The following is a 26,893-nucleotide window of genomic DNA, read 5'->3' on the forward strand; positions in this document are numbered from 1 at the left end:
ATTGAAATCACTGCTTTAAACAGAAAACTTCCCCGAACCTGTCCCATTCGCAATGATAACATCTCAAGCATTCAGAAGCATGCTTTTTGATCTGACACTCTAGTTGTCTTACAAGGACAAACTGCAGTAAAATCATACCTCTGAATTATTCTGCATCCACTACACCCACATTGACAAATAACTTGACTCTGTATTTCTACAATGTGCTGGATCCACTATGTTGGAAAATGTCTATTGATCAGCAGCATCTAAGAAAAAAAATTAAGCAGCCTCTTCAATCTTGTCATAATCCGTGCAAAAGGGAGCAATTTCATCTTTTTAAATTTTCTTGTTACTTAGAATATTTTCTTTTGCCCAAAGCAAGTCCGAGTTCCTTGATGTTTCCTTTTTCCCCCCATTTGTATGATGGTGATTGATAAACTAGGGTGATTCACAAAATCTCTAGAGAGGATTATACACAGTTTATTTTACATAGAAAAAAATGAGAATGAAGAGTCCTCTTGCATCTTGTATGGAGAAAAGACAGGGCCAGGGATCTCAGAAATGGTTCTTATGCACAGAAGGTATCTGCCTTAACAACCTGACAGTACATGGTCATTGCAAATGTCAATCCAAGAATCTGTAGGCACAAAAGGAAGTCTTGATTAATTGACATATAATTCAGATGTCATAATATAGCTTCTCTTTATTTATGACATGTTTTAATCCTTATTCTATCCTACTGATTCATGGTGGATAACGTGTGTTTAACAGAAAAAGGAAAATAACAAAAGGGCATTGTGCTATTTCAAGTATCTTCTCAGGTTTCTCATGAAAAATTTCAAAATTGGGAAGAGACATAAGGAAGATGTTATTTACCATTGCTGCATGAATTCAGTTAACTGGGCATCCTTTTTTTAGGGCTTGTGATAACAAATAAGTAAAGTCCATGCTCCTCAGTACTGCTACTTGTAATGTAGTTAGACTGTGAAATCAGTTCTGGAAGGATAGTCACGCTGGTCTGACTGTGGAGCCACAAAAAGCCATGAAAGGCTGAGTGCTGTTGCAACTTAGATACTAAATGGCTTCACTATGGTACAGGCATCATGCTTATGATGTAGCTTGTTGTCCCATGTCACAATAATACAGTTATCTATTCAGAAGTTCTCTTATGCAAAGACCAATGAAATAGTAGCTGTGGAGTTTGTGCAGAAGAACTTTCCTGATGGACATATAGACTGGGTCCCTCATTCAGTTCAGTGAGATTTAAGTTAATGAAAAGTGTGAAAGGTTGGGGGCTTCAGTATTTACTTATCTATGCTACAGACAAACTGGTTTCAGAGCCATTCTTTCTCCCCAGAAAAGCTTTGGGAATGGAATTTTAACTAGGGATAGGGGGATGGGATTGTGGCTGACACGATTCCCAGTACTACAGTTAGTAGCCAGGGTTCCCTGCAATAAGCCGTGGCTGTTCAGCTGATGTGAAACAGTGTATGTTTGTAGTACACATATACTCTTAGGCAATTATCCCACACAAACTTGTGTGTAAGCTAACTGGTTTCATTAAGCTTGTCTGGTTAACTCAACATTGGATCATAGTATTAATCTGCTTTTTAGTAGAGCTGCAAGTAATTTTGTTTGGTAAGGTGGCAAGCTGTAATTAGCTTAATTTGTATGAGTTAACTTGTAGGTGGCAAGTTTTAATAGCCAGGTATGTAAGTTAAGGGCAAATTTGTGAATTTTTGTTCTAAGGAATAAAAAAGAAAATTTTCAAGAAGGCTTATCTAACCATAAGTATCACTTTTTGTTTATTAATCTGTACGTTTCTTCACAATTCTTTCAGTAAGGAAGTTCTGCTGATATTAAAATGTTTTTAAAAGTAATCCATTAAATGCAGATGAATGGCAAATTTAAACTTCTTTCATCAGTTGACAGACCTACTTGATGTGTTTTTTGGTGTACAGAATAAAGTTTATAGAGAAAGTTAGCCAAAGCTGATTTCAGTGGGATGAAGCGCTAAAGCAGATAAGCATATTTCTTTTGGAGTTGGATATGGGTTCCCTGACATAACTGCCATATTATCTGCCATACATCACACTGCTGGAAATTCATTTCCCAAGTGCACATTGCCCTGATTCAGATTGGGGCTACAACACTGGGAGAGAGGGGCTTTAATCCACCCCCCTTAACTGAGCTCTGGCTGAGTCCCATTTGGGGGTGTGCACTCTGAAAATATTAGGATTTCCTGCATTCAGAAATATCCAAAACCCGAAGTGGCAAGCTGCTTCGGATTAGGGTATTTTAATCACTTCGGAATGCTCTGTAAAGATTCGGAGCATTCCAAAGTGATTCAGGGGGCTGGGTTTTCTCCCAGCACTCCCACCCCAAATCCCACACTTATCTCCCCTCCCATCCAACCACCACCTACACCCCTTCCCTCCAACCCACTTATCTGGCCCTTTAAAGATCTCTTTAAACTATCAGCTGGCAGGCAGCAGGGGGGATTCCTGGTGGTGACTCTCCTGGTGCTGAGAGGGAGGGGAGATTTTTTCCCCCCTCTCCCACTGGGAGAGTGAGTGGGCTGGGCTACTTCTCCCCGGTGTAAACAAGATGGGGAAAATCTCCCTGTCTCTTTGACATTGGGGAGAAAAAGCCTGGTGGCACTGACTCTCACAGTGTGAAAGGGAGGGGAGATTTCCCCCCTCTCTCCCACCAGGAGAGCGAACGCACTGGGCTGCTTCTCCCCAGTGTCAAAGAGATGGGGAAAATCTCCCTGTCTGTTTGACATCAGGGAGAAAAAGCCTGGCAGCGCAGACTCTCATGATGCAAAAGGGAGGGGAGATTCCCCCACACACTCCAGGAGAGCGAGATGCTGGGATGTTTCTCCCCGGTGTCAAAGAAATGGGGAAAATCTCCCTGTCTCTTTGACATCGGGGAGAAAAAGTCTGGTGGTGCCGACTTTCCTGGTCCGAAAGGGAGGGGAGATTTCCCCCCTCTCTCCAACCGGGAGAGCAAGCATGCTGGGCTGTTTCTCCCTGGTGTCAAAGACCCCCGTCAGCGGGGTGGGGGGGTGAACAGAGTGCCCGGCTGGGAGGTGCAGGCTTATGCCTGCTTCCTTGCTGCCGCTTTCACCCGCTGCTGACAGGACCGGGGAGTTCCCTGGCCCCGTCAGTGGCAGATGAACGGAGCACCTGGTGGGGACTTGCAGGCATAAGCCTGCTTCCTCGCCACCCCTTTCACCCGCTGCTGACAGGACCAGGGAAATCCCTGGCCCCATCAGCGGCAGGTGAACCGAGCACCCAGCGGGGTGGTGCAGGCTTATGCCTGCTTCTTCGCCGCCCCTTTCACCTGCCGCTGACAGAACTGGGGAAATCTCTGGCCCAGTCAGCGGCGGATGGACCAAGCACCCGGCGGGGAGGTGCAGGCTTATGCCTGCTTCCTCGCTGCCCCTTTCACCTGCCGCTGACAGAACCGGGGATATCCCTGGCCCAGTCAGCTGCGGATGAACCAAGCACCCGGCGGGGAGGTGCAGGCTTATATCTGCTTCCTCACCGCCCCTTTCACCCACCATTGACCAGACCGGGGAGTTCCCTGGCCCTGACAGCAGCAGGTTAATGGGGTACCCGGCGGGGAGGTGCAGGCTTAAGCCTACTTCCCCGCTGTTCTCTTCCCTTGATGCAAGAGGAGCGGGGAAAATCTCCCCATCCCTCTCACATCGGGAGGGGCCGCCGGGCTGCTGCACCTGGTGCGAGGGGGCGGGAAGATTCCTTCTCCCAACTCGCACTGGGCAGCAGCACAGAAAGAGGCAATTTAAGTCCCACAGCTCGGCACTCAGCCGCTCGTCGGAGAAGCCCCCGACGAGCAGCTGATTCAGGGGTTTAAATGCCCCTTTCCTTGCCGCTGCACAACAGCAGGGAAATGGGCATTTAAACTCCTTGACCAGAAGCCCAAAGCTATACAAATAGCTTCAGGAACCTTTGATTCTGGATTTCCGAAACGGACCTATAATGCTGGGGCTGTTTCGGAAATCTCGAATCTTTGCGAATTGGGTCCGATTCAGGTATTTTTTCTGAATCGGAAACCTGAATTGCACATCCCTAGTCCCATTGGGGAATGCCACATGTAGTTTCTGGAGGAAGGGCAGATAAGTCACTCTCCCTCAGGCTAACCTACTTCACAGGGTTGTTGAAAAGATTAAATGAGGGAGGGGAGAATGATATGGGAAGCCACTTTGGGTAAGAAACGTGGGGTATAAATATCTAAATAAATAAGATATATTTTGAAATGATGCAGATACAAGGCTGTATCAGGTTCCCAAATTCTTGGGAAATGAGTTTCTAGCAGTGGGATGTTGTGGCTGACAGTACCTGAGTCAGGTCAGAGAATCCAGACTCAACTCTCAACAAATCTAGTTTAGCACTTACTGTGACTAACTTCCTCTGGAATAAATGCCATTCTATTGCTTATATTATCCCTTATTTGTAAGCAGCCATGTTTTTACCCCTTGCCTGGAGATTGCTTTTGCCCCCACCCCTCCATTGAATCCCTTAATACAAACAAATTAATAAAAAGTGCTGTACATTGAATTGTTTCATCTCAGTGAGTGGTCATATAAACAAGTCCTAATCCTAGACAATTTAAATAAGATTAAACAAAATTTTACAATTATTCATATACAAATAGCTGATGATTGCATGTGTACATGTACACAAAAAGGAGAAGGTTGCAAAGTCTTATGTTGCTGACGTATGTAACTTTTCCTAGGGCAGACTGTAGATGTTAGGCTTCTGATAGTTAGTATAAGATTAAAATACACACATGGTAAAGGAAAGCTGATATACCAGTGTTTCTAACCATTTTTCTATGGAGGAACTCCTAAATTAATTTTTCAAATCCTGAGGAACCTCTACCTATGAAAATGTTCACAGGCCAGAAGCAGTTGGTGGTGGGAAGCGCAATTCATTTGCTGCTATATTTTTGTTAATAAAAATTATTTGTAAAGAGCTGCTATTGTATATAAATAAGTCAGTTTACATAACCTTAATAACTATATTTTGAGGGATATTTGAAATTTTTCTTGGTATTTCAAAATTTTTATTTATTCCATGATTTTTACAGAATCCTTGAAGAGGTCCTGCGGAAGCCCAATGGAACTCTGGTTGAGAAACACTGAGAAACACATTTAGACATTTTACTGTGCTTAAGTAATATTAAAACAGAAATCACTAAGAAAAGGTCAGTATAATATTGTACCTGAACCAAAGCTGTACACAGTCCAAAAATCCCCACTGCTAGCAGGTTTTCCTGAAGCCACATTTTCACTGTTTCATAGCAAGGCTAAAAGGGAGGGAGGGGAAAGGGAGAGAATATTTATTTACCCAAGAACCTAAGTATTTATTCTGTTTGATTTCAAAAGTCACAAGTGGAAATGGAGGAGTCAGATCAAATCATGTAACTGGAGGTATTTATTTCAGCATTCTAGTAAGCATGCAAAATAACACTAAGGTTTAGCTTACAACAAAGTATAGTTTGAAAGGCCCAGAAAGACTGCATCTGAAGATCACATGGATGGATGCTGTGGAAAAGATGCAACAATATAAAAAATGAAAAGTTCTCTCTGTTCTTTTTTACCCAGTATACGATAAAGAACAGCACTTCTAAATTCAGGAGTTAATCTTACTTTTTAAGTAGAGCAGAAATGTGAAAAGCCAGTTAGTTATAAGTAAGTTTATACCCAAAGCAGAAGAGCAGCAAAATGTATCATTCATCTTGCAAAACTCTTGTAACAGGCATAAAATTGTGAGAATTTGTGTTTGTGCTTGATGTGCCTCACTTTTGGATTCCTTTCCCCTCCTTAAAGGACTTGCCTCCATCTCTAGGAAAGTGTAAGAGAAGAAAAGAAAGTGGCTAGTGTGTGTGTGTGTGGGGGGGGGGGGTTGGATCTTTCTTAAGGGTGAGAGTATTGTAGGGGGTGTTAGGTTTAGAGAAGATTTGTTGCAATCTCCAAGCAAACTTTAAGTCTTCACTCAAAAGATCCCCCCACCCCCCACCATGTGAGCCAGGAAAGATCACAAAAAGCAAGTGATTTTTCAGACTCAGGCATAAGTCTAAGAAACTGTTGGGCATTCCATGTGACCACTGTAAGAAGTGCTGCTGACATCATTCAAATAGGCTTCATTTCCCTGATATGCCAGCAGGTAATTGAATCTCATTGACTACATGTTACACAGATTTTTAAAAAGAGGTTCAGAGTGGGTCCTGGATATTATAGCCCAGTTAGCCTAATATCTGTTCTGGGCACATTTGTAGAAATGATTATTAAATATAGAGACTTGGATCCTATGAACAAGCTCTGTGCTTGCTAGATAGCCTCTGCCATGGAATGCACTTCTTCTTGCACTAGTAGTCCATTTGTACAAGGGTAATTGAAAAACCATTGATCTGGTGCACATGCAAGTGCTAGTGCAATGGGAAACACACTCTTTGACAGAGGCTATCTAGTGTGTACATGGTACATGTTAATAAGATCTAAGCCAGAATTATTAACCACACAGAGAAACGAAGTCTTCTGATGGAAAATCAGCATGACTTCTGCAAAGGGAAGTCCTTCCTTATCCTTACCAACTTTTTAGTATTCTTTGAGAAGGTTAATGAGCAATTTAGATAAGGGTGATCTGGTAGACATTATATAGTCGGACTTCCAAATGGCTTTTGACAAAGTATTTTACTGAAGACTCTACTTAGCAGTAGAGGACCTCATAACGGACCTAATTTCCACACGGAATTACCTTGTTCGGTGTTCGCGAACACATGGGCCATGGGCATGTGTTTTTTTCATGAAAGCACTGAATTTTGGGGCATTCTGTTCATCTGTCCATTGGCCCATTATGCCAGGATTCCCGCCATCGCCACTCAATCAATTTCCTAGGCGACGGTGTGGAGCCACCTTCCTCATTTGAAACACACCAATCTCAGCTCAGGAAACCTTGATTGGCAGCTCTGTCAGCCAAACAGAGAGCACCTATTATTCTGTAGTGTTTCTGTATATAAGAGAAAGTGCGCGAAACACCGCTTCACTTTGCAGGTGGGAGAGCGAGTTAGCAACTGCTTGCTGCGGAAGTTTTTCTTTTGCATTGCAGAGCTGCTTGTGCCTTAGCAAGGGGCTTTGGTTGCAAGAGGGCTTACTCTCTCCTCCATTCCTGTTTAATTTTTTTTGCCTTTCAATTCTTGCTTGCTTGGTGAGAGCACTTTTTTAAAAAATCCTTTTACCATGCTATCAGGTTGCTCTGATTTCTTTCCCCTTTCAAATCCTTGGGTTCTGGGGCTTGATTTTTTTTTTCAACTTCTTACTTGTTTCTGGGTTCCCAGTGGGTTCTATTGTGCTCTGACCCCACCCACTCGCAGACCCACAGTGAGTGCAAGGCATCTTTTGGCGCTGTTTGCTTGAGTTCTTTCAAAGCCTTTCTTTCCCCAAACAGCGAGTGCCCTTTTGGGATGCTTTCCTTCCTGGCTTTTGAGGTGCTATTGGGCTCTGTGAAACACCCACTACCTGATGACCGGCAGCACGCTTTTGGGGCTCTTTGCCTGAGTTCTTTCTAAGCCTTTCCTTCCCCAAACAGTGAGTGCCTTTTGGGGTGCTTTCCTTCCTGGCTTTTGAGGTGACAGGGGGCTGCTATTGGGCTCTGTGAAACACACACTCTCTGACAACCTGCAGTACACTTTGGGGGCTCTTGAGTTCTTTCAAAGCCTTTTCTTCCCCATACAGTGAATGCTATTTGGGGTGCTTTCTTTCCTGGCTTTTGAGGTCCTGGTGGGAGCTGTTGGGCTCTCTGCGGCCCGATGGGGAGATTTCTGTTCCCCTCAGGAGACTCTCCTCCCCCCCCCCCAGAATCACCTCTGTCCTGCCCTGTCCTGCCCTTTCCTGTCCTGTCCTGTCGAGGGCTGTTCCTGTGTGCCCAAAGAAATCCACTCCTCCCCCCCAATTTAACTTCCTCTCCAAGATTGTCTCTGTCCTCATGTCCTTTCCAAGAGGTTTCCTTCTGCTGTCTCCCCCCAAAAAACATCTCCTTGACTGTCCGCTCAAAGAGTCCTCCTTTCCCTCCCAATTCCAGCCCCAGAGCAAGTTTTCTGCTGCCAGGAAGGGGATGTACTAAAATGAATGACAGGATTGCCCACTGGAAATAACGGAAGGCAGGAATGCCAATTTACTTGCATGGGCTCCACTGAAATACATTACAGCAAAAAAGGGGGGGCAAAGAAAATGTGGAATAGATTTTCCAGAAAGGTCTCTAGGCTCAGGGCCAAGCTACACATGACGAATGACACTTGAACAGCAAGTGGATTGAGTGGAGGGCAAGTGAACAGGGAGAAATACACTTGCCGTTCAAGTGTCATTCATCATGTGTAGCTTGGCCCTCAGATAAACTATACAGGGACTGGAAAGACAGGCCCCACAGTGCAATGACAGCCCCTGGAAATAGCAGAAGGGCTCTGGGACTGGAATGACAGGCCCCTGAGTGGAGTGACAGCCCCCGGGTGATGCTCTGTATTCTTGGTGTTTGGGGGGGCAATCAGTGGGAGGGCTTCTAGTGTCCCTTCCCCACTGGCAGACCTCTTGATGACACCTGGGTTTTTTGGTCACTTTGTGACACAGAGTGTTGGACTGGATGGGCCATTGGCCTGATCCAACATAGCTTCTTTTATGTTCTTATGTTCTTATGTTCAAAAATCCTCTGGGACTGGAATGGCATGCCTCTGAGTAAAAAGACGATCCCTGGGAGTACTAGAAGGCCTCTGGGAGTGGAATGACAGGCCCCTGAGTGGAATGACGGTCCCTGGAAGTATCAGAAGGCATCTGGGACTGGAATGACAGGCCCCTGAGTGGAATGATGGTCCTTAGGTAGAGAATAACCATTTTGAGACTAGAATGACAGGCCTCAGAGTGGGATGACACCCCCTGTGGGTAGCAGAAGCACTGTGGAACTGAAACAACAGCTTCCAGAGTGGAATGACAGCCCCTAGGTGTAGCAGACGCATTCTGGGTGTTGAATGACAGGCCCCAGTATGGAATGACAGGCCCTGGGTATAGCAGATGTGTTTTGGGACTAGAATGACAGGCGTCAGAGTGGGATGACACCCCCTAGGTGTAGCAGAAGTGCTCTTGAACTGAAACGACAGGTTCCAGGGTGGCATGAAAGCACCAAGTTGTAGAAGGATTCTGGGAGTTGAATGAAAGGCCTCTGGATGTAGCAGAAGTGTCCTGGGACTGGAATGACAGACCCCAGAGTGGAATGACAGCCCCTCAGAGTAGCAGCTGTGTGTTTGCTCCTAGTTTTTCCCCTCCTTCCCATCCTGATGCACATTTGATCCAAAGTGGCAGGGAAGCTCCTGGGAGGGAATGAAGCACCAGCATTTTAACGCTTTCCTAGTTTTACTAAAAAAAAATTAATTGAGAGTACAACAGGCTTAAAAAGTACATGTTTCCCCCCAGAATGCCACTACCAATTGCCTCTCCAGTGGGCAAGGGGCAGCACAAACAGCAAATACGGGGGGGGGGGGGGGTTAGCATCATTGCAACATTGCGACGCTTGTGAAATGTTTTTTTAAAAAACTGACGTCAGCTCCAGCCCCCACAAAATAAGGTGCCATTCCAAACAGACACATCTGAACTCATCAGCAGTCACCAACTCGCCTTGAGGTTGTGCAGTGCAGAATGATGCTACCCCAAGCTGCTTTAGCACCAATCGACGTGAATGCTCAGCATCATCAGCTTAAAGTGTGCCATGAAGAATGGACCATGGCGCTTGTGGACACTAAAGCACCAGGTAATATTTTCCAGGTACCCATCAAGTGTTTTAAGAAAGAGAGGGGCCAGGTGGGACTTTTGCCCAGCAAGGCTACTGATCAGCTGTGCAGATTTTTAAAATCATTCCTTTGGCAGAAGCAGCCACCACATTAGAAGAATCTTCACTGTGTGAGTGAAGGTACACTGTGGCCATTCTTTCCTGGCTGGATCACCTGTGTCTGCACCCACCTTGGTGTGTCAAAATTACAAAGGGGCCTGCAGGCTCAAAAGGCTGAGGAGTCCTGAACTATTTATTTGTTAATGTTATTGGATTTATAGTCCACTCTCCTTGCAAGCGGGATCAGAGCGCATAATAACCTAAATACATAAAGAGATAAAATAGTAATATCATAAAACAAGATAAAAGCATCAATATAGTTTGTTAACGGTTTGTAAACTAGAGTTTGAGATGGGATTTTTCACAGAGAGTCTAAGGAGGGTGCTTTGGGTCAGTGGTGAACACAGTGAGCAAAGAACTTAGGCAGAGTGTGACGTAATGGGAACAGGAAGTCTGGAAGGCTGCAGAATTGGAAAGGAGAACAGGAAGGGGGACAAGGGCAGGATTTTTGCTTGAAAATAGAGGAGGTGGCTCATATCAAGCTCATGAAAGCAAAAGTAAACAGAGGAGCTGAAACGAAGGATAAATGTACAGATGGAACTGAATCAGTGATAGCTACACGTCTTCTAGAAATAATTAAAATGTAAAGTATTTAATTCCACTATCTCTACTCCTAGGGGCTGTCATTGCACTCATGGTGCTGTCATGCCAGTCTCACAGCCCTTCTCCTACCCCTAGGGTCCGTCATTCCACTCAGGTGCCTGTCATTCCAGTGCTACAGCCCTTCTGCCACACCCTGAGGCTGTCCTTGGAATCGAGGCCTATCATTCTTCTATCAGAGCCCTTCTGCTACACCTAGGGGCCCACATTCCATTCAGGGGCCTATCATTCCTGTCCCAGAGCCCTATGGTTGCACCTAGGGGCTGTCATTCCACTTGGGCTTTTCATTCCAGTCCCAGAACCCTATGGCTGCACCCAGGGGCTGTCACTCCACTCAGGGGCTTGTCATTCCAGTCTCAGAGTACTTCTGCTTCATTCAGGGGTCTCATTTCACTCAGGAGCCTGACATTCCTGTCCCAGAGCCCATCTGCTACACACAGGGGCCGTCACTCCACTCAGGGGCCTGTCATTCCACTCCTGGAGGCCTTCTGTTACTCCCAGGGATCGTCTTTTTACTCAGAGGCATGTCATTCTAGTCTCAGAGTGCTTTTGCTACACCCATGGGGTTGTCACTCCACTCAGGGGCCTGTCATTCCACTTCCAGAGCCTTCTGCTATACCCCGGGGCTGTCGCTCTACTCAGGGGTCTGTCATTCCACTCCCAGAGGCCTTCTGTTACTCCCAGGGATCGTCTTTTTACTCAGAGGCATGTCATTCCAGTACCAGAGCCCTTCAGCTATTTCCAGGGACTATTATTGCACTGTGGGGCCTGTCTTTACAGTCCCTGTATAGTTTATCTGAGCCTCGAGACCTTTCTGGAAAATCCTGTCGGGGCTTGCCGCAGCTGCCGCTGGGCGTGGCACTGGGCAGTCTGCCCCTGACGTCACAGGGGGGCCAGGGACTCTGCAGGACCCTGCTCTGTGGAAGGAGGGGTGGTATACCTCACCCTGACTCCCTCTCAATCCACTCGCTGGCCTGCTCAACCTGGCCTGCTTACCCCCTGCCTCTTCCACCATCTCTTCCTCCCAAGACTCTCCTTCAAACCTCCACTCTCCTTCTTGCCTTTTCCTTGGCTTCTCTCCACTCTCACTCTGCTCCATCACTCCTACTCAAACCCACCACCGCAGAGCTTTTCCCAGCCACCCTTTATAGGGTTTCCTTTCTCCACCCCGCCCTCCTTCCAGGCTTGTTCCCTCTCCTGACTGGGCCCAGCTGTGCATTCCTCCAGGTGTTTCCCTCCAACCACTAATCCCTCCTGGGCTCTTTTGCCTTGCTGGCAGGGTGGGGTTGAGTGCGAGCCATCCGCAGCTGAGGGCTCCTTGGCCTTGCTCACGAGGAGCTGCCCCAGCCAGCCTCTGTGCTATTGAGCTTGCCTGGCCTTGCTCACGAGGAGCTGCCCCAGCCAGCCTCTGAGCTACTGAGCTTGCCTGGCCCTGCTCACGAGGAGCTGCCTTAGCCAGCTTCTGCGCTGCCTGCTCAGCAATGCTGGGCGGGGTTACCCATCTCTTCCCCCAGAATGCCTGTGGCAGCCCCCCCCCCCCGGAGAGGCTTGGCTTCTAGCAACTCCTGAGCCAGGCTGCTGTCTTCTAGCCATGGTGTGGCTCTGGGCTGCAGCAGCGGCGTCCTCTCCCTGCCAGGTAAGGGCTCTGCTTGGGCTGCTGCTGCTGCTGGACTCACCTTCCCCCTGCTGTGGCCCTTCCCCTCCAGCCTGCTTAGCCCCCTCTCTTCCCCCTGGAAGGTGGGGCTGGCAGTCTCTCCTTGCCCCCTCCACCCCTCTGAGGTCCTGGCCTTTTGCCCCTTTTCCATGGAGTAGGTAGGTTCTGGCCCTGGTTGCCGGCTTGGGGGGTGGAGTTGATGCCACCCTCTTGTCCCCTGCTGTTCCCTCTTGTCAAGTCTGGGGGCTGGGGCTCAGACCCCGGACAAATCCATTCCACATTTTCTTTGCCTCCCCTTTTTTTGCTGTAATGTATTTCAATGGAGCCCATGCAAGTAAATTGGCATTCTTGTTTCCCATAATTTACAATGGGCCTTCCAGCCTTTCCCATTATCCCACCACGGAGCGTCTTTCCTTTGGGGGCCAACCTTCCATTCTCACAGAAAGATTCTCCCAGTCCATCCCAGGTTTTCATTACAACTTTTGGGTGCTGCAAGGCAATGCCAGCCAGTTGGCTTTTGCAGCTCCTATTTTCTGTACTGGAAGTTTCCTTGGGGTGGCCACTTTGGGGGCCTGTAACTCAGACATCCGAAATGCAATCTTAACCAAACTTGGTGGGTCAATGGGGGAGAGGCTGATGAAGATTCTGTGTGAGTTTGGGCTGCCTGGGTGCAAAGGGCCCCAGAAATGACATAACCCAGTTCACGAACCTGGTTCGTGAACTGGGCTGGTCCATTTAAAAGTTCGTGGTCCGTAGTCCGTGAAAATCAACGGACCAGTCCGTGGCCAATTCCTGGTCAGCGCCCATCTCTACTTAGCAGTTATGGATTAAAAATTGGTTAAATGAGAGGAAGCAAAGAGTAGGAATAAATGGACTTCTCACAATGGAGATAGGAGAGCATTGGGTTCCACAATGACTGGTATTGGGACAGATGGTATTTAATTTGTTCATAAATGATCTGGAATTGGATGTGAGTAGTCTAGTAGCCAAGTTTGTGATGTTACCAAGTAATTTAAGATGGTGAAAACCAAGGCAAAAATGTGAAGAGCTACAGAAAGATATCTTTGGGCAACAACACAGCAAATGCCATTCAGTGTGGATGACTACAAGGTGATGCACACTGCAACAAAAAAATCTTAACTTTAAATATTTGCTGAGGAGTCTGAACTGGCAGAGATTGAGAAAGAGAAAAGATCTTGGAGTTGAGCAGATAGCTCAATGAACGTGTCAACTCAGTGTGTGGCAGAGTTGGAAAAAGGCACACTCTGTGCTGAGGATTATTAGGAAAGGAAATGGAAAATAAAACAGCTAATATTATAATACCCTGAATAGAACTATGATCTTGCCTCATTTGAAATATTGTGTGCAGTTCTGATTACCTTATCTCAGATATTGTAGAACTGGAAAAAGTACAGAAAAAGGCAATCAAGATGATTAAGGGGTTGGAACACCTCTCCTATGAAGAAAACCTGACAAGTCTTGGGGCTTTTCAGCTTACCAAAAAAAAAAAAAGTTAACTGTGTAGAGACACTATAGATGTTGGTAAAATTATTCACGGGATGAATGGATTGAACATGTTTTGGTTCAAATATTATATAAAGAATATTTTTTCATTTTTTAAAAAAACCTTTAAAGGAGCTTTTGTTACAACAATTGAGATCAAAGGTGACAAATCATGATGGACATATAGGCTTCCAATGCCTATATACTGACGCCCAAAGCTTGGGCAAAAAGAAAGAGGAACCTGATCAACTAAAGCAGAGGGAAAGATATTATTTAGTAGGCATTACAGCAACTTGGTGGGATGACTCCCATGACTGGAATGCTGTAGTGGATGGGTATGAGTTATTCAAGAAGAACAGGAAGTGTTGTAGAGGAGGTGGAGTGGCTCTGTGAGGAAAGGGCTTGATTGTCAGAAAATACTGGAAGAGGAGAGTGATAGCCTAATGGAAAGCATCTGGGTGAAGATAAGGGAGGGAAGGACAAGCAGTATTGTGATTGAGGTCTGTTACAGACCGCCTGACCAAGGAAATAAGATGGATTCTACCCTATGGGAGCAGCTTAGTAGAATATCCAAGAAACACAACCTTGTAGTTATGGGAGACTTCAAATTCCCTGATGTGTGCTGGGAGACCAACTCTGCTATGTGTCCAGGGTCATGCAACTTCCTGATCTGCATGGCCGACAGATTCCTTTCTCAAATGGGGAAGGAAGCTATGAGGGGCTCAGTCATACTGGACTTGATATTAACCAATAAGAAAGAGTTGGTTGATGGACTAAAGGTGGTGGGAACCTCAGGGAGCGGAGCTCACGCCCTCTTAGAATTCCTTTTGCTGTGGGGTACCATAGGAGTTTGTAGCAAAACACGCATGATAGATTTTAGTAGGCCAAACTTTAATAAATGTAGAGATATGATGAGAGTTATTCCATGGACAGGAATACTGAAAGGGAAAGGAGCAAATGAAGGATGAGCTCTCCTAAAAAAAGAGCTCTTGCTAGGTCAAGCCATCACTATTCCAGTAAGATGGAAATGCAGTAGAAGTTCTAAGCAGGCAATGTGGATGAACAGAGAGCTCTGTGATGAGCTAAGGAAGAAAAATGAGATGTTCAAGAAATGGAGGGAAGGAAGTGCATCTAAATAAGAGTATCTAGAGGAAGCTAGGCACTGCAGGGCAGCCATCAGAGAGGCCAAAGCTCAGAAGGAGCTGAAGACTGGCCAGGGGGGCTCACCACAACAAAAAGATGTTCTTAAGATACATGAGGAGCAAACGGAAGGTATAGGGGGTGATACCCCCATTGCTGGGTAAAAATGGAGAAACTCTATCACAGGACAGAGAGAAGGTAGAAAGGCTCAATGCATACTTTGCCTCAGTTTTCTCCCTGAAAAAACAGGTTCACATAGAGATGGTAGTAGGCAAGGCATTTGTATCAAGGCGGCTGGTTGATGTGGGCAGAGAAATTGTTGAGAAGCACCTAGCTGTAATGGATGTGTACAAATCCTTTGGGCCAGATGCAGTGAGTGCTTAAAGAACTTTTAAAAGAGCTTGCACATGCTTTGTTTATCATTTTCTAGGCCTCTAGGAGGACAAGTGATATGCCAGAAGACTGAAGGAGGGCAAATGTTATACCAAACTTCAAGAATGGGAAAACTAACTATCTTGAGGAACTACAGGCCAGTCAGTCTGACCTCTGTCGCAGGGAAGATACTGGAGCAGATCTTAAAAGCATCCATCTGCAAACATCTCACAACATGATGATATGAAGAAGTCTGCACAGATTTGTCCCCAACAGGTCCTGCCAGAGCTGTTGAGCAACAGGCTTACTGGACTGCGGGAATCATGTCGATGTAGTTTATCTGAATTTCAGTAAAACTTTTGACAAAGTTCCTCATGATCTAATGGATAAAATGGAGGACTGTGTACTGGACTCTAGGGTGGTTAAATGGATAAAGAACTAGTTGGATAACTGCACCCAAAAAGTAGTTGTCAGTGCATCACCTCTGATCAGAGGGAGGTGTCCAATGGAGTGCCTCAGGGCTTGGTTCTGGGCCCAGTGCTTTTCAATATTTTTATAAATGATCTGGATATGGTCTGTGGGCCACAGACCGGAAAAGCTCAGTCTACATTCCAATTCGACAAAAAGGGGACGCCAAAGAGTGCAGCAACTATCAGACTATCGCATTAATTTCCTATGCAAGCAAAGTGCTGCTCAAAATTCTACAGCAAAGGGTCTTACTATATATGGAATGAGAGATGCCAGATGTTCCAGCTTGATTCAGGAAAAGAAGAGACACTAGAGATCACATTGCAAATTTATGATAGCTAATGGAACATCCCGGGGAATTTCAGAAGAAAATCAGCCTATGTTTTATGGATTTTTGACTGTGTGGATCATGAAAAGCTTTGGTGAGTGTTAAAAGAAATGGGTGGACCACAACATCTCATTGTTTTGATGCGCAACCTGTACTCTCAACAAGAGGCTACTGTAAGGACGGAATATGGGAAAACAGAATGGTTTCTAATTGGCAAAGGTGTCAACCACTATGCAGAGCATATCATAAGAAACACTGGATTACATCTAGAAGAAGGTGAAAATCAGTGGAAGGAACTTTAACAATTTGAAATATACAGATGACACCATGTTACTGGCAGAAAATAGTGAAGACTTGAAACAACTGCTGATGAAGGTTAAAGAAGAAAGCACCAAGGCAGGATTACAGCTGAACATCAAGAAGATAAAAATAATGACTACTGAGGAATTACACAATTTTAAAGTTGACAATGAGGAAATTGAAATTGTTCAAGGTTTTCTATTCCTTGGCTCAATCATCAGCTAAAAGGGAGGGTGCAACGAAGAAATAAGAAGAAGATTGAGACTTGGAAGAGCAGCAGTGAGGAAACTAGAAAAGATCCTTAAAGATAAGGATGTCTCTCTGGGGACCAAGATCAAGATAATCCAAACGATGGTATTCTTCATTACTATGTATATTTTTTTTTTGAAAATTTTTTTTATTGGGTTAGGATCAAATGTTTACACATTACAGTCAATATTCCCATTTCCCAATTTCTAACCCCCTCCCTTCCCCCCCCCATTTTGTTGACTTCCAACAGTTTTCCAACCCTTTATCCCTTTTCCCTTACTCTTTATATATTCCTCTATCTAACAAATATATATTCTCCCTTTATTCTAAGCAATACTTCTTTAACTATTTTTAATACTCTGTACCCTGACTATGAGTCCCTTTTTCCATAATGGATAAACAATTTATCCCATTTTTCATTATTTCACTTTCAGATATTTCTATATATCATAAACTATGTAAACCATACATTCATATAAATCAGCCAGTTTAACTTATACTCTATATGTTATTCATTCTATCTTCTTTCTATTTTAGTTATATTTGTTTACATTAGTATTTCTATTCCCCTTCAGTCATAAGTCTATATATGATATCAATCAATTTGACTCATATACAACTTCAAATAAACATATTCAGTTTGGTACACTGTACGGAATCAAAAAGAAAATATTATTAGTTAATCAATCCTTATAGTTAACCCTTATGATTAATTATTTTCTATCAATATTCTATTTATTATTCTATATATATCAATCTAATATCATAACTGCTTAGAAATTCTCTTTTACCTCTTCTCCTCCCCGGTAAAGTCACCCCCCTCTACATTTTATTGTACTTCAGTAGTTCTCAAACTGCCACAGTTCATTACTATGTATAGATGTAAAAGTTGGACAATGAAGAAAGCTGACAGGAAGAAAATTGATTCAGCTGAAATATGGTGCTGGAGGAGAGTTTTGTAGATACCATGGACAGGCAAAAAGACAAATAAGTGGGTTCTAGAACAAATCAACCCTTGAATAAAATGTGATTTAACAAGGATAAGTGCTGGTTTGATTGATTGATTTTATATTCAGCCCTCCCCACAAATGGGTTGTGCACCTGGGTAACAAAAATGCAAAGCATGCATATGGATGTGGGATAAACTTCTGTGTGTGAACAAGATCTTGGCATATGGTGGGATGAGTATCAGTCATATGAGCAGTCAGTGTGATGCAGCAGCAAGGAAGGCAGATTCAGTCTTGCGGTGTATCAACAAAACATAACATCCAATTCACAGCATGTCATTGTCCAACTATATACCTCATTGGTCAGGCCGCACCTAGAGTACTGTGTGCAGTTCTGGAGGCCTCACTTCAAAAAGGATGTGGGTTAATTGGAATGGGAGCAGAGGAGAGCATCCAGGATGATCAGGGGCCTGGAGACTAAGCCTTATGAGGACACACTGAGGGACTTGAGAACATTTAGTTTGAAGAAGAGGAGGTTGAGGTGAGACATGATAGCTCTCTTTAAGCATTTAAAAGGCCGTCACTTAGGAGAAGGAAGGGAGTTGTTCCTGTTGGCAACAGAGGATAGGACTCATAATAATGGGTTTAAACTACAGAAAGGAAGATACCAGCTGGTCATGAGGGAAAACTTCTTTATGTTAAGAATAATTTAGCAGTGGAATCAACTGCCTAGGGATGTGGAGGGTCCACACTCATTGGCCGTCTTCAAGGAGCAGCTAGACAAATACTTGTTGGGGATGCTTTAGGCTGTTCCTGCATTGGGCAAGGGGTTAGACTAGATGGTCTGTAAGGCCCCTTCCAACTCTATGATTCTATGACAGAAACAGAAATCTTGCATTAAAATCTTGCTTTTGTCCTTGTGTGTGTGTGTGTGTGTGTGTATGGGGCTGAGCCAATCATGCTCTTGTGTTATTTCTGTGTCTTTACAAACAAGTTGGGAAATAAGCAGTTCATGTTTAAAGGATGGAGGGGGAAGCAAAGACTTTTTTATGTCTCACGGTCATTTGTGATGAAGAGATCACTGCAGTCTTTTAATAAATGCTAGGTGATGTGTCAGGATGAAATAGTTTCATCTGGCCCCCAATTTTAGGCCAGCCTTGTTAGCATAAGCATTAGTTTTGATAATTACTCACTGCTTTCCACCAGGTCCCTGGGGAGTGAAGCCCACAATTCTCACTGAATTCCAGGCAGCACGAATCTGGCACCCGTGTTGTATTGTACACTTCAAACCAATCAGTGTAGTTTGACACTCCACAGCATCTGAACTGGAGACAAAAAAGTCCATTTGACAATAAGAGCAAAAAGAACTGAAAAAGCCTAGTGGGTTTGGCACATTGGACCAGAGTCCTTCACATTTCACAACATCCCAACCCCACCAGAATCTGGAAGGATGAACTATTTGGGTGAATTATTTGTCAACGTCTCTTGAATGAATTAAGTCATTTATATATGAAATACATGGCTTAAATTTATAGAATTTGTCCTTTGTTATTGGCTTAGCTAGGCTAAAATTGGCTGGCCCCTTGTGATACTGAAGCAGCTAAGCCATGGTAGCCAGAGGGCTTTTAAACCCTCTCCAGGACCACAGTAATATTACAGCAGACCAGCCACTCACTAACTAATGAATTAGTGGCATAGATGATAGTGGTAATGGGTTTACAGAAATGTTCCCCATCTTCAGGTGCTATATAAAAAGATGAGAGAAGATCTCCCACCTAAGCAATGCCCACCAGAATCCTAGAAGCTCTGATAGTAGAATGGCTCCTACTGAGCTTCAGTTGAGGATCCAGTTTGAACAGTGTGTGAGGATTTCCAATCTATACCTTGTAGGACTCAAGGATGAAAAGACTAACCATCAGATAGGCACAAAATCAAATGAAAACTTATTATTTTAAGACCTTGTACTAGTTAACAAAAGAGAACTGAAGTTCTATCAATGGCAAAAAAAAATCCAGGCATGAAAATCAATTTCTTGCTACCATTTCTTGTGCTTTGGTTTTTTAAAAAATGTATGACTCAGCAGACTATTTTGTAACCAAAAATTGGATTGTCAGCCCTACCAAGTGCTATGATATTATTTTTCAAGTGTGCTATTACCACCAGGAAAAAAACAGCAAATGAAATGGCTACAGCAATGAAACATGTTTTATTATATTTTTGTAAAGATGAGTGGCTTCAGAGTCTCACATGCACTGCTTTGAAATTGTCTTTGACATTTAGTAATATAGACATTCATGATCTGGAAGCTGAGTTTGCAAGCAGCAAACTTTTTCCAAGTAGCAGAGTACTAAACTTTGATATGTATCACATCCAGCAGACCTACCCAGAATATGAATGAGAATTTTAGTGCTTCGATGAGCAATGTATTGTTCTGGTTAAAAAGACACAATGTTTTCTGGAAGAATACAAGCTTCGCTTATAGCTCTCTGCATTCTTTGCAGTAAATGCAGCATAGTACTGCTTTGGCAAAGAGACATTTGTTTTTGCTCAGACAACCCAGTTGTGGATCTAATATAGTTCTCATCCAACTTATATCATTGACTGCACTTGCTGGGCTGGGTTATTCACTTCTGATAGCACTGGGGGCCTTAATCTTTTTGAACCCTGCGGTCACTTTGAAATTTTGAGAGGGACTGGTGAGCACCATGCCCAAATGGAGGTGCAGCCAAACTCAAAATAGCTGCCACACTTTGCAAAATAATCGCAGAAAGGGAATTTAAAAAACCAAAAGAAAGCATGGGGGAGGAAGGGAGAAAGAGAAAGGGGAATAGAAAGAAGGAAACCATGAAGGAGGAGCAGAATCACAAGCTTGGATGCTTACTAGTCCACCTGGTTCTCCAGTGACAGCTGCTGCTGCTGTTATACCCATGGAAAACCCTTTAATTTGAAGGAGGGCCACTAATAACAATCCCAGCCTTGCAAAGACCCTGTCCACTTTCTGAAAACCTTGGCAAAGTGCCAGGGGAAATACCATGAGTGCAGTGTTGGGGAATCACGTGCTAAGCTAGTGTAGTTCTTGTATTGAAGAGTTTTATAATTTTGAGACAGCTTCCATCTTTGTATAATGGGGTAAATATCTGGACTATGTTCTCTCAGCCCTTCTGAAGTCAACTCGGTCAAAATGTCTGCATTCCTTTACTATAAGATGTTATGTGCAACAAGATTTGGGCACCAAGATTCAGGAGTTTGGGGAGAGGGACAAATCTCTGACATTTCCAAATATGTTTGAATATATCAGGGAGCCTTATTGTTTCCTGGGCAGAAGGCAGAAGGCTTTGGGGAGATACAATCATTTTGTTTACAGCCTGAAAACAATAAATACTCAATACTATCTGGTGGCACAAATAAAGAAGTGTTGTAGTTTGTAGCCATGGTGGTCACATGGGGGAAAAATAGAATACGTGAGGGGGAAAAATGTTTGCATTGCAAGCTTTTGAGTACCACAAGACTTTTCAGGTTGGATTTAAAGACAAAGATGAAAGAATGTTGCCAAACACATTCATGCTGGTCATCTGGTTTGTTTCATCCCTAGCAGTAGAAGAACTTTCTGTTGTACCTTCTTATAATGAAGTGCAGTTTCTCAAAAGGAAGATAGGTCTAGATATTTATTTCTTCTTATTTGTGGTATTAAATCATATGGCCTTTTTGACACCAGCTGCACTAACAAAGTGGGATCTGATGGAATGAAATATAATTTAAAACTGGGTGCTCATTTTCATATAAAAATCATGTTATTGTTCTAGTTAATGTCTTACAATGAGCATAATGTATTTCCCTCACAATCAGTACTGAATATATTATTGATCCTCTCACTAGCTTTCTTGATATTGGATTAATATAGGTTTGAAAGTAAGCTCTATAAATACATCTGTTATTATCTTGCTCCCCTGCAAAAATGGCCAACACACCTAAAATTGCCCAGTTCTATTTGTACATAGCAGTTTAAGATTAGGAATGCTGAATATCACATCCATGCAAATGTGCAAGAATTTTGACAAACAATATAGCTATTCAAGCTGAAAAGAGAACAAGCCACTGGGATTATGACAAGCTTCTCCTATTGTGCGGAGTACAAAAGGAATATTTAAGCACAAGGATTCTGGTGATTAATTGTACTAAATCTGGTGCAATTACAACCATCAAAGGGGGGCATGGAATAATTTAGACAGTTTATAAAGTGCAGTACCTTGTGACGGGCTTTCATTTTTATTAAAGGGGTAGCATCACAAGAAATAAACAGAGATGTGTTCATGAAGAAGGGAGGCTAAATAAAAAGTTCACAAACAAAAGACTGGTTCCAACCTCTTCTGTTTATAAATTATACTGATGCCCATCGTTAAGGTGTTTGGCAGGGCATTAGTAAAAGCACAGACTCAAATATCTATCAAACCAATTCAGTATCCATTTGTGGCAGGGGCTTTCTAACACAGTCATTGTTATTGCAAAGGGCAAGGGCTGCCCCAGAACATTGTCTGATATAGGGCATATTAACAACAGAATAACTAGAAATTATTTGCAGAGAATTGTGGTTCATGCTACTTGAAAAGTAAATGTCATCGCAGGACAAATTACTTAGAGTAATTGTGCCTGTGCAACACAACACTGGCACATGGAGAGTGCCAAAGGGATTAACAGTGGCCCATTTCTTCCTTCTCCTCTCCTTGGTGTACAGATAGGCAGTGATATAGGATGTTATGGTGCATCAGAAGTTGGTCCTTTTAGTCAAACATAAGCTCTGGCTAGGAAAGAGAGGGTTGAATTGGGATAAAGAAGATATATACAAACTACTTTGACACATTGCGTACATGTGCTAGATGTATGTCCACAAACAGATGTGCTATATTCATACCTTCACTGTTTTGCTAACCTTGATTTTAGCCAGGTTTAAGAATGGTTTACATTACTGCAGTTGGGGCTGTTCTACATGACTGTGAAAGAACTAAACTGGTCTGCTGGTTGATTTTACTGTGCTGAAAGAACTCCCATCCCCAAGAGGCCCCCATCATTATTGACTCAAAGTAGCAAGTAAAGGACTAGATTTTGTCATGGAACTCATTATAATATAAATAAAGACAATCATGTCTTAACTAGAAACAAAGCCTGTTGTGGGAAAAAATACAATGGGCTCTAGAAAAGGGAGAGTGGGCAGGCAGGCATTCCCTCTTCCTCTGTCACTGATCCTGGACGCTGAAGGAGTGGGATGGGCATTGCCACCTGCTCTGCACCTGATCTCAGCAACATGAAGGGGGGGTGGGCTTTGCTACCTACTGCAGGTCTGATACAGGCCAGGTAAAGGGGGCGGCAGGCATTGCCACCTGCTCCACTCCTGATCCCAGCTTGGTGAAGGGAAAATGGGCACTGCCTTCTGCTCTGCACCTGATTACAGCTAGGTGAAGGGGGGCAGACATTGCTGCCTGCTCCAAGCCTGCTCCCAGCTGGGTGAAGGGGGGGTTGGCATTTCTACCTGTTCCTTGCTGGGTGAAGGGAGGAGTGGGCACTACCTTCTGCTTCTCACCTGATCCCGACAGATGAAGGCAGGCAGTGGGCTTTGCTACATGCTCCGCTCCTGATCCCAACTGGGTGAAGGGGGTGGGGGCATTGCCACCTTCTCTGCTCCTGATTCCGGCAGGTTGAAGGGGGGCAGAGATTGCTGCCTGCTTGGCTCCTGATTCTGACAGGGTGAAGATGGGGTGGTCATTGCTGCCTGCTCAGTGCCTTATTCCAGTAGGTTGAAGGAGGTGGGCATTTTCACCTGCTCCACTTCTTGTCCAGGCTGGGTGAATGGAAGAAGGGAATTGCCTCCTGCTGTATACCCACCCAGCTGAAGGCACTGGGAGGCCATTGCCACCTGCTCCACTCCAAATACCAGCTGGGTTACAGTGGGGGGTGGGCATTGCCACTTGCTCCACTCCTAATAACAGCTGGCTTAAGGCAGAGAGTGGGCATTGCCACCTTCTCTGCTCTTGATCTCAGCTAGCTGAAGGGGGGTGGGTATTATTTTTATTATTATTATTTATTTTATTTTATCATATTTATATTCCGTCCTCCCTGCAAGCAGGATCAGGGTGGATAACAGCATTAAAAACATTTAAAACATTTCATTAAACATTATCATAAAACATTAAAAGCATTGTTTAAAGATATTAAAAATAGCAGCACTCTTTTTTTTTTTTTTAGTGGCGATTACAGAAAGTGCAGCAGTGCAATTGAAACATGGCAGCAGCTTCAGAACAGTGGTGGGCGGCTCTCATAGGGAGGGGAGTAGATGTTATATCCTCCAGCCACTGGAATCCCAGCCTCAGCCATAAGCCTGGCGGAACAACTCTGTCTTACAGGCCCAGCGGAAAGATAGTAAATCCTGCCGGGCCCTGGTCTCAGTAGACAGAGTGTTCCACCAAGTAGGAGCCAAGACTGAGAAAGCTCTTGCTCTAGTCGAGGCCAGGCGGGCCTCCTTGGAGCCAGGGACTGATAGTAATTTCTTTTCTCCTGATCGGAGGGTCCTCTGGGGAATATACGGGGAGAGACTGTCCCTCAGATACGCTGGCCCCAGTCCACACAGGGCCTTATAGGTCAATACCAAAACCTTGAACCTGATCCGATACTCCACTGGCAACCAATGCAGCTCGCGCAATATTGGTGTAATATGCACCCTATTTGGTGCTTTCATAATGATGCGCACCGCTGCATTTTGCACCAGCTGTAATCTTCGGGTCAGGCACAAGGGTAGGCCCGCGTAAAGCGCGTTACAGTAATCCAACCTAGAGATGACCGTTGCCTGGATCACTGTAGTTAAGTCACAGGTAGACAGGTAAGGGACAAGTTGTCTGGTCTGCCGCAGATGGAAAAAAGAAGACCTGACAACCGCTGTGACCTGTGCCTCCATTTTCAGGGAGGCATCTAGGATCACCCCCAGGCTCCTAACCCTTCGAACAGGCACAAGCTGTGCCCCATCGAGGATCGGGAGCCGGAGTCCCGAATCCAGTCCCCCATGGCTCAAGTATAGGACCTCCGTCTTTGTTGGGTTCAGTTTCAGTCGACTCTGTTTCAACGAATCAGTCATGGCTGCAAATGCATGTTCCAGGACATCTGGGGCTGAGCCGGTCTAGCCGTCCATCATCAGATACAGCTGGGTGTCATCTGCATATTGATGGCACCCAAGCCCAAAACTTTGCACCAGCTGGGCAAGGGGGCGCATATAGATGTTAAACAGTAAAGGGGAGAGTATTGCCCCCTGTGGGACCCCACACACCAATGGGTGACGGGGTGACAATTTCTCCCCAAGCGCTACCCTCTGTCCCCGACTGTGGAGAAAAGAGACAAGCCACTGTAAGGCATTCCCTTGTATCCCCACATCAGCGAGGCGGTGAGTCAGAAGATCATAATCGACTGTGTCAAATGCTGCTGACAAATCCAGTAATATCAACAGTGCTGAACCACCTCGATCCAGATGTCTGCGAAGGTTGTCTGTGAGGGCGACCAGCAGCGTCTCCATCCCATGTCCTGGCTGGAACCCGGACTGAAAGGGATCTAGGGCCGAGACATCATTCAGAAAACCCTGTATCTGTCCCACTGCCGCCTGCTCAATCACCTTTCCCAGAAATGGGAGGTTTGAGACTGGGCGATAATTGACCAGGTCAGTGGGGTACAGTGATGGTCTTTTCAGGAGCGGTCTCACCACGACTTCCTTTAGTGGCCCAGGGAAAAACCCCGTGCCCAAGGATGTGTTAACAATGGCCTCCAACAAGGACCGCAGACCATCGGCACTGGCCTTTACCAGCCACAATGGGCATGGGTCCAGGGGGCACATGGTGGGCCTAACAGATTGCAGGGTCCTGTCAATCTCTTCCCTGGAGAGTGGACTGAACTGATCCAATATTGACCCTAAAGACGGCCAAGGGGTCTCTAGTTCCTTTACTGTATCAACTGTGGCTGGCAGGTCATGGCGGAGAGACAAAAATTTTTCAGCAAAAAAGCTCCCAAAAGCCTCACAGCTGATGTCCGAATTCTGAATTTGGCAGTCTCCCCCTGGGAGGGAGACTAGTGATCGAACCACATTGAACAATTTTGCTGGGCGTGAGCTAGCTGATGCGATGGAGGCTGTATAAAACCCCTTCTTCACAACCTTCATCGCCATCTCATAGGCTTTCATAAACGTCCTATAAGATGATCTTGCCTCTTCGTCGCGAGATCGCCACCACACTCGCTCAAGCCGTCTTAGCTCCCGCTTCTTTTCTCAAAGCTCCTCTGTATATCAGGGAGCCCGTCTTACACGGGGGCAAAGAGGGCGATGGGGAGCAATTTCATTGATGGCTTCGGAGAGCCGGCATTGCCAATCCTCCACCAGCTCATCTAACGAACTGCAGTGGAGCATAGGATCCCGCAGAGCATTCTGGAAACCAATTGGATCCATAAGTCTCCGCGGGCGAGCATAAATCAGCTCACCACCCTTGCGGGGGGGGGGGGGGGTGGCATCTCCAATCAAGCCCTCAAAACCGCGTGGTCTGACCATGACACTGGTTCTATTGCCTCTAGATCCACAACAAGACCCATCCCGAAGATCAAGTCTAGCGTGTGGCCTGCTCTGTGTGTGTGGGTCGATACAAATTGGGAGAGTCCCAGTGCTGCCATGGAAGCTACTAGGTCCGCAGCCTGCACAGAGGAGGTGTCTTCAGCGTGGATGTTGAAGTCCCTCAAGACCAACACTCTGGAGTACTCCAAGGCCCACCCCGCTACCACCTCTAGCAGGCGTGACAGGGTATCTGCTGGTGCGCTAGGCAGACGGTACACCAGACAGATGGCCAAACTCTCCTCGGCACCCCACACCAGGCCTACATATTCAATGCCAGAGATCTCAGGGGTGGGGAGCGGCTTGAAGGAGAAAGACTCTCGAGTGAGGATTGCCACCCCTCCCCCCCAGCCTCCTATTCGGGACTGATGAAGGACTGAATACCCTGGGGGGGGGGTCGGTTCTCCCAGGGCAACCGTTTCACCCTCCCTCACCCAGGTTTCGGTCATGCATACCAGGTCCATATTGCTCACTGCAAAAAAGTCTTGCAATGTAGCAGTCTTGTTATTTATGGACCTGGCATTGCACAACATCAGTGTCGAGGGGGGGGGGGTTCCTTCTCCTACATCCATCCCCAGCGTATTTTGGGATGGGATGCAGGTTAGAAGAGCACTGAGCTAAACCATATCTCCGTGCCCTTCTCAGCCGAGACCAGCTCCCACCGCCATACCTCCCATATCCCCAGAGGACTGGAATCTCTGACTCCATACTGGCCCCCCTCCCTATGCCCACCACTATCCAGTTCACTTCTAGTTTTCACCAGCA

At 45.2% G+C, this 26,893-nt stretch overlaps 1 protein-coding gene across 1 annotated transcript in view; it reads right to left on the minus strand.

Annotated features, from left to right (window-relative positions):
- Nucleotides 1-446: 446 nt before the first annotated feature.
- The window catches only part of TSPAN4 (tetraspanin 4), a 393,772-nt gene continuing 367,325 nt past the window's right edge, over nt 447-26,893 (minus strand). Inside the window, exons 5-7 of the mRNA XM_054972773.1 lie at nt 18,696-18,827; nt 5,233-5,316; nt 447-619 (exon numbers count right to left, since the gene is read on the minus strand). Of these exons, the coding sequence (XP_054828748.1) occupies nt 551-619; nt 5,233-5,316; nt 18,696-18,827 (285 nt within the window). The 3' untranslated portion in view covers nt 447-550. The remainder of the gene's footprint in view (nt 620-5,232; nt 5,317-18,695; nt 18,828-26,893) is intronic.

This window comes from Eublepharis macularius, chromosome 2 (genome assembly GCF_028583425.1).
Source record: "Eublepharis macularius isolate TG4126 chromosome 2, MPM_Emac_v1.0, whole genome shotgun sequence".
Taxonomy (NCBI): Eukaryota; Metazoa; Chordata; class Lepidosauria; order Squamata; family Eublepharidae; genus Eublepharis; species Eublepharis macularius.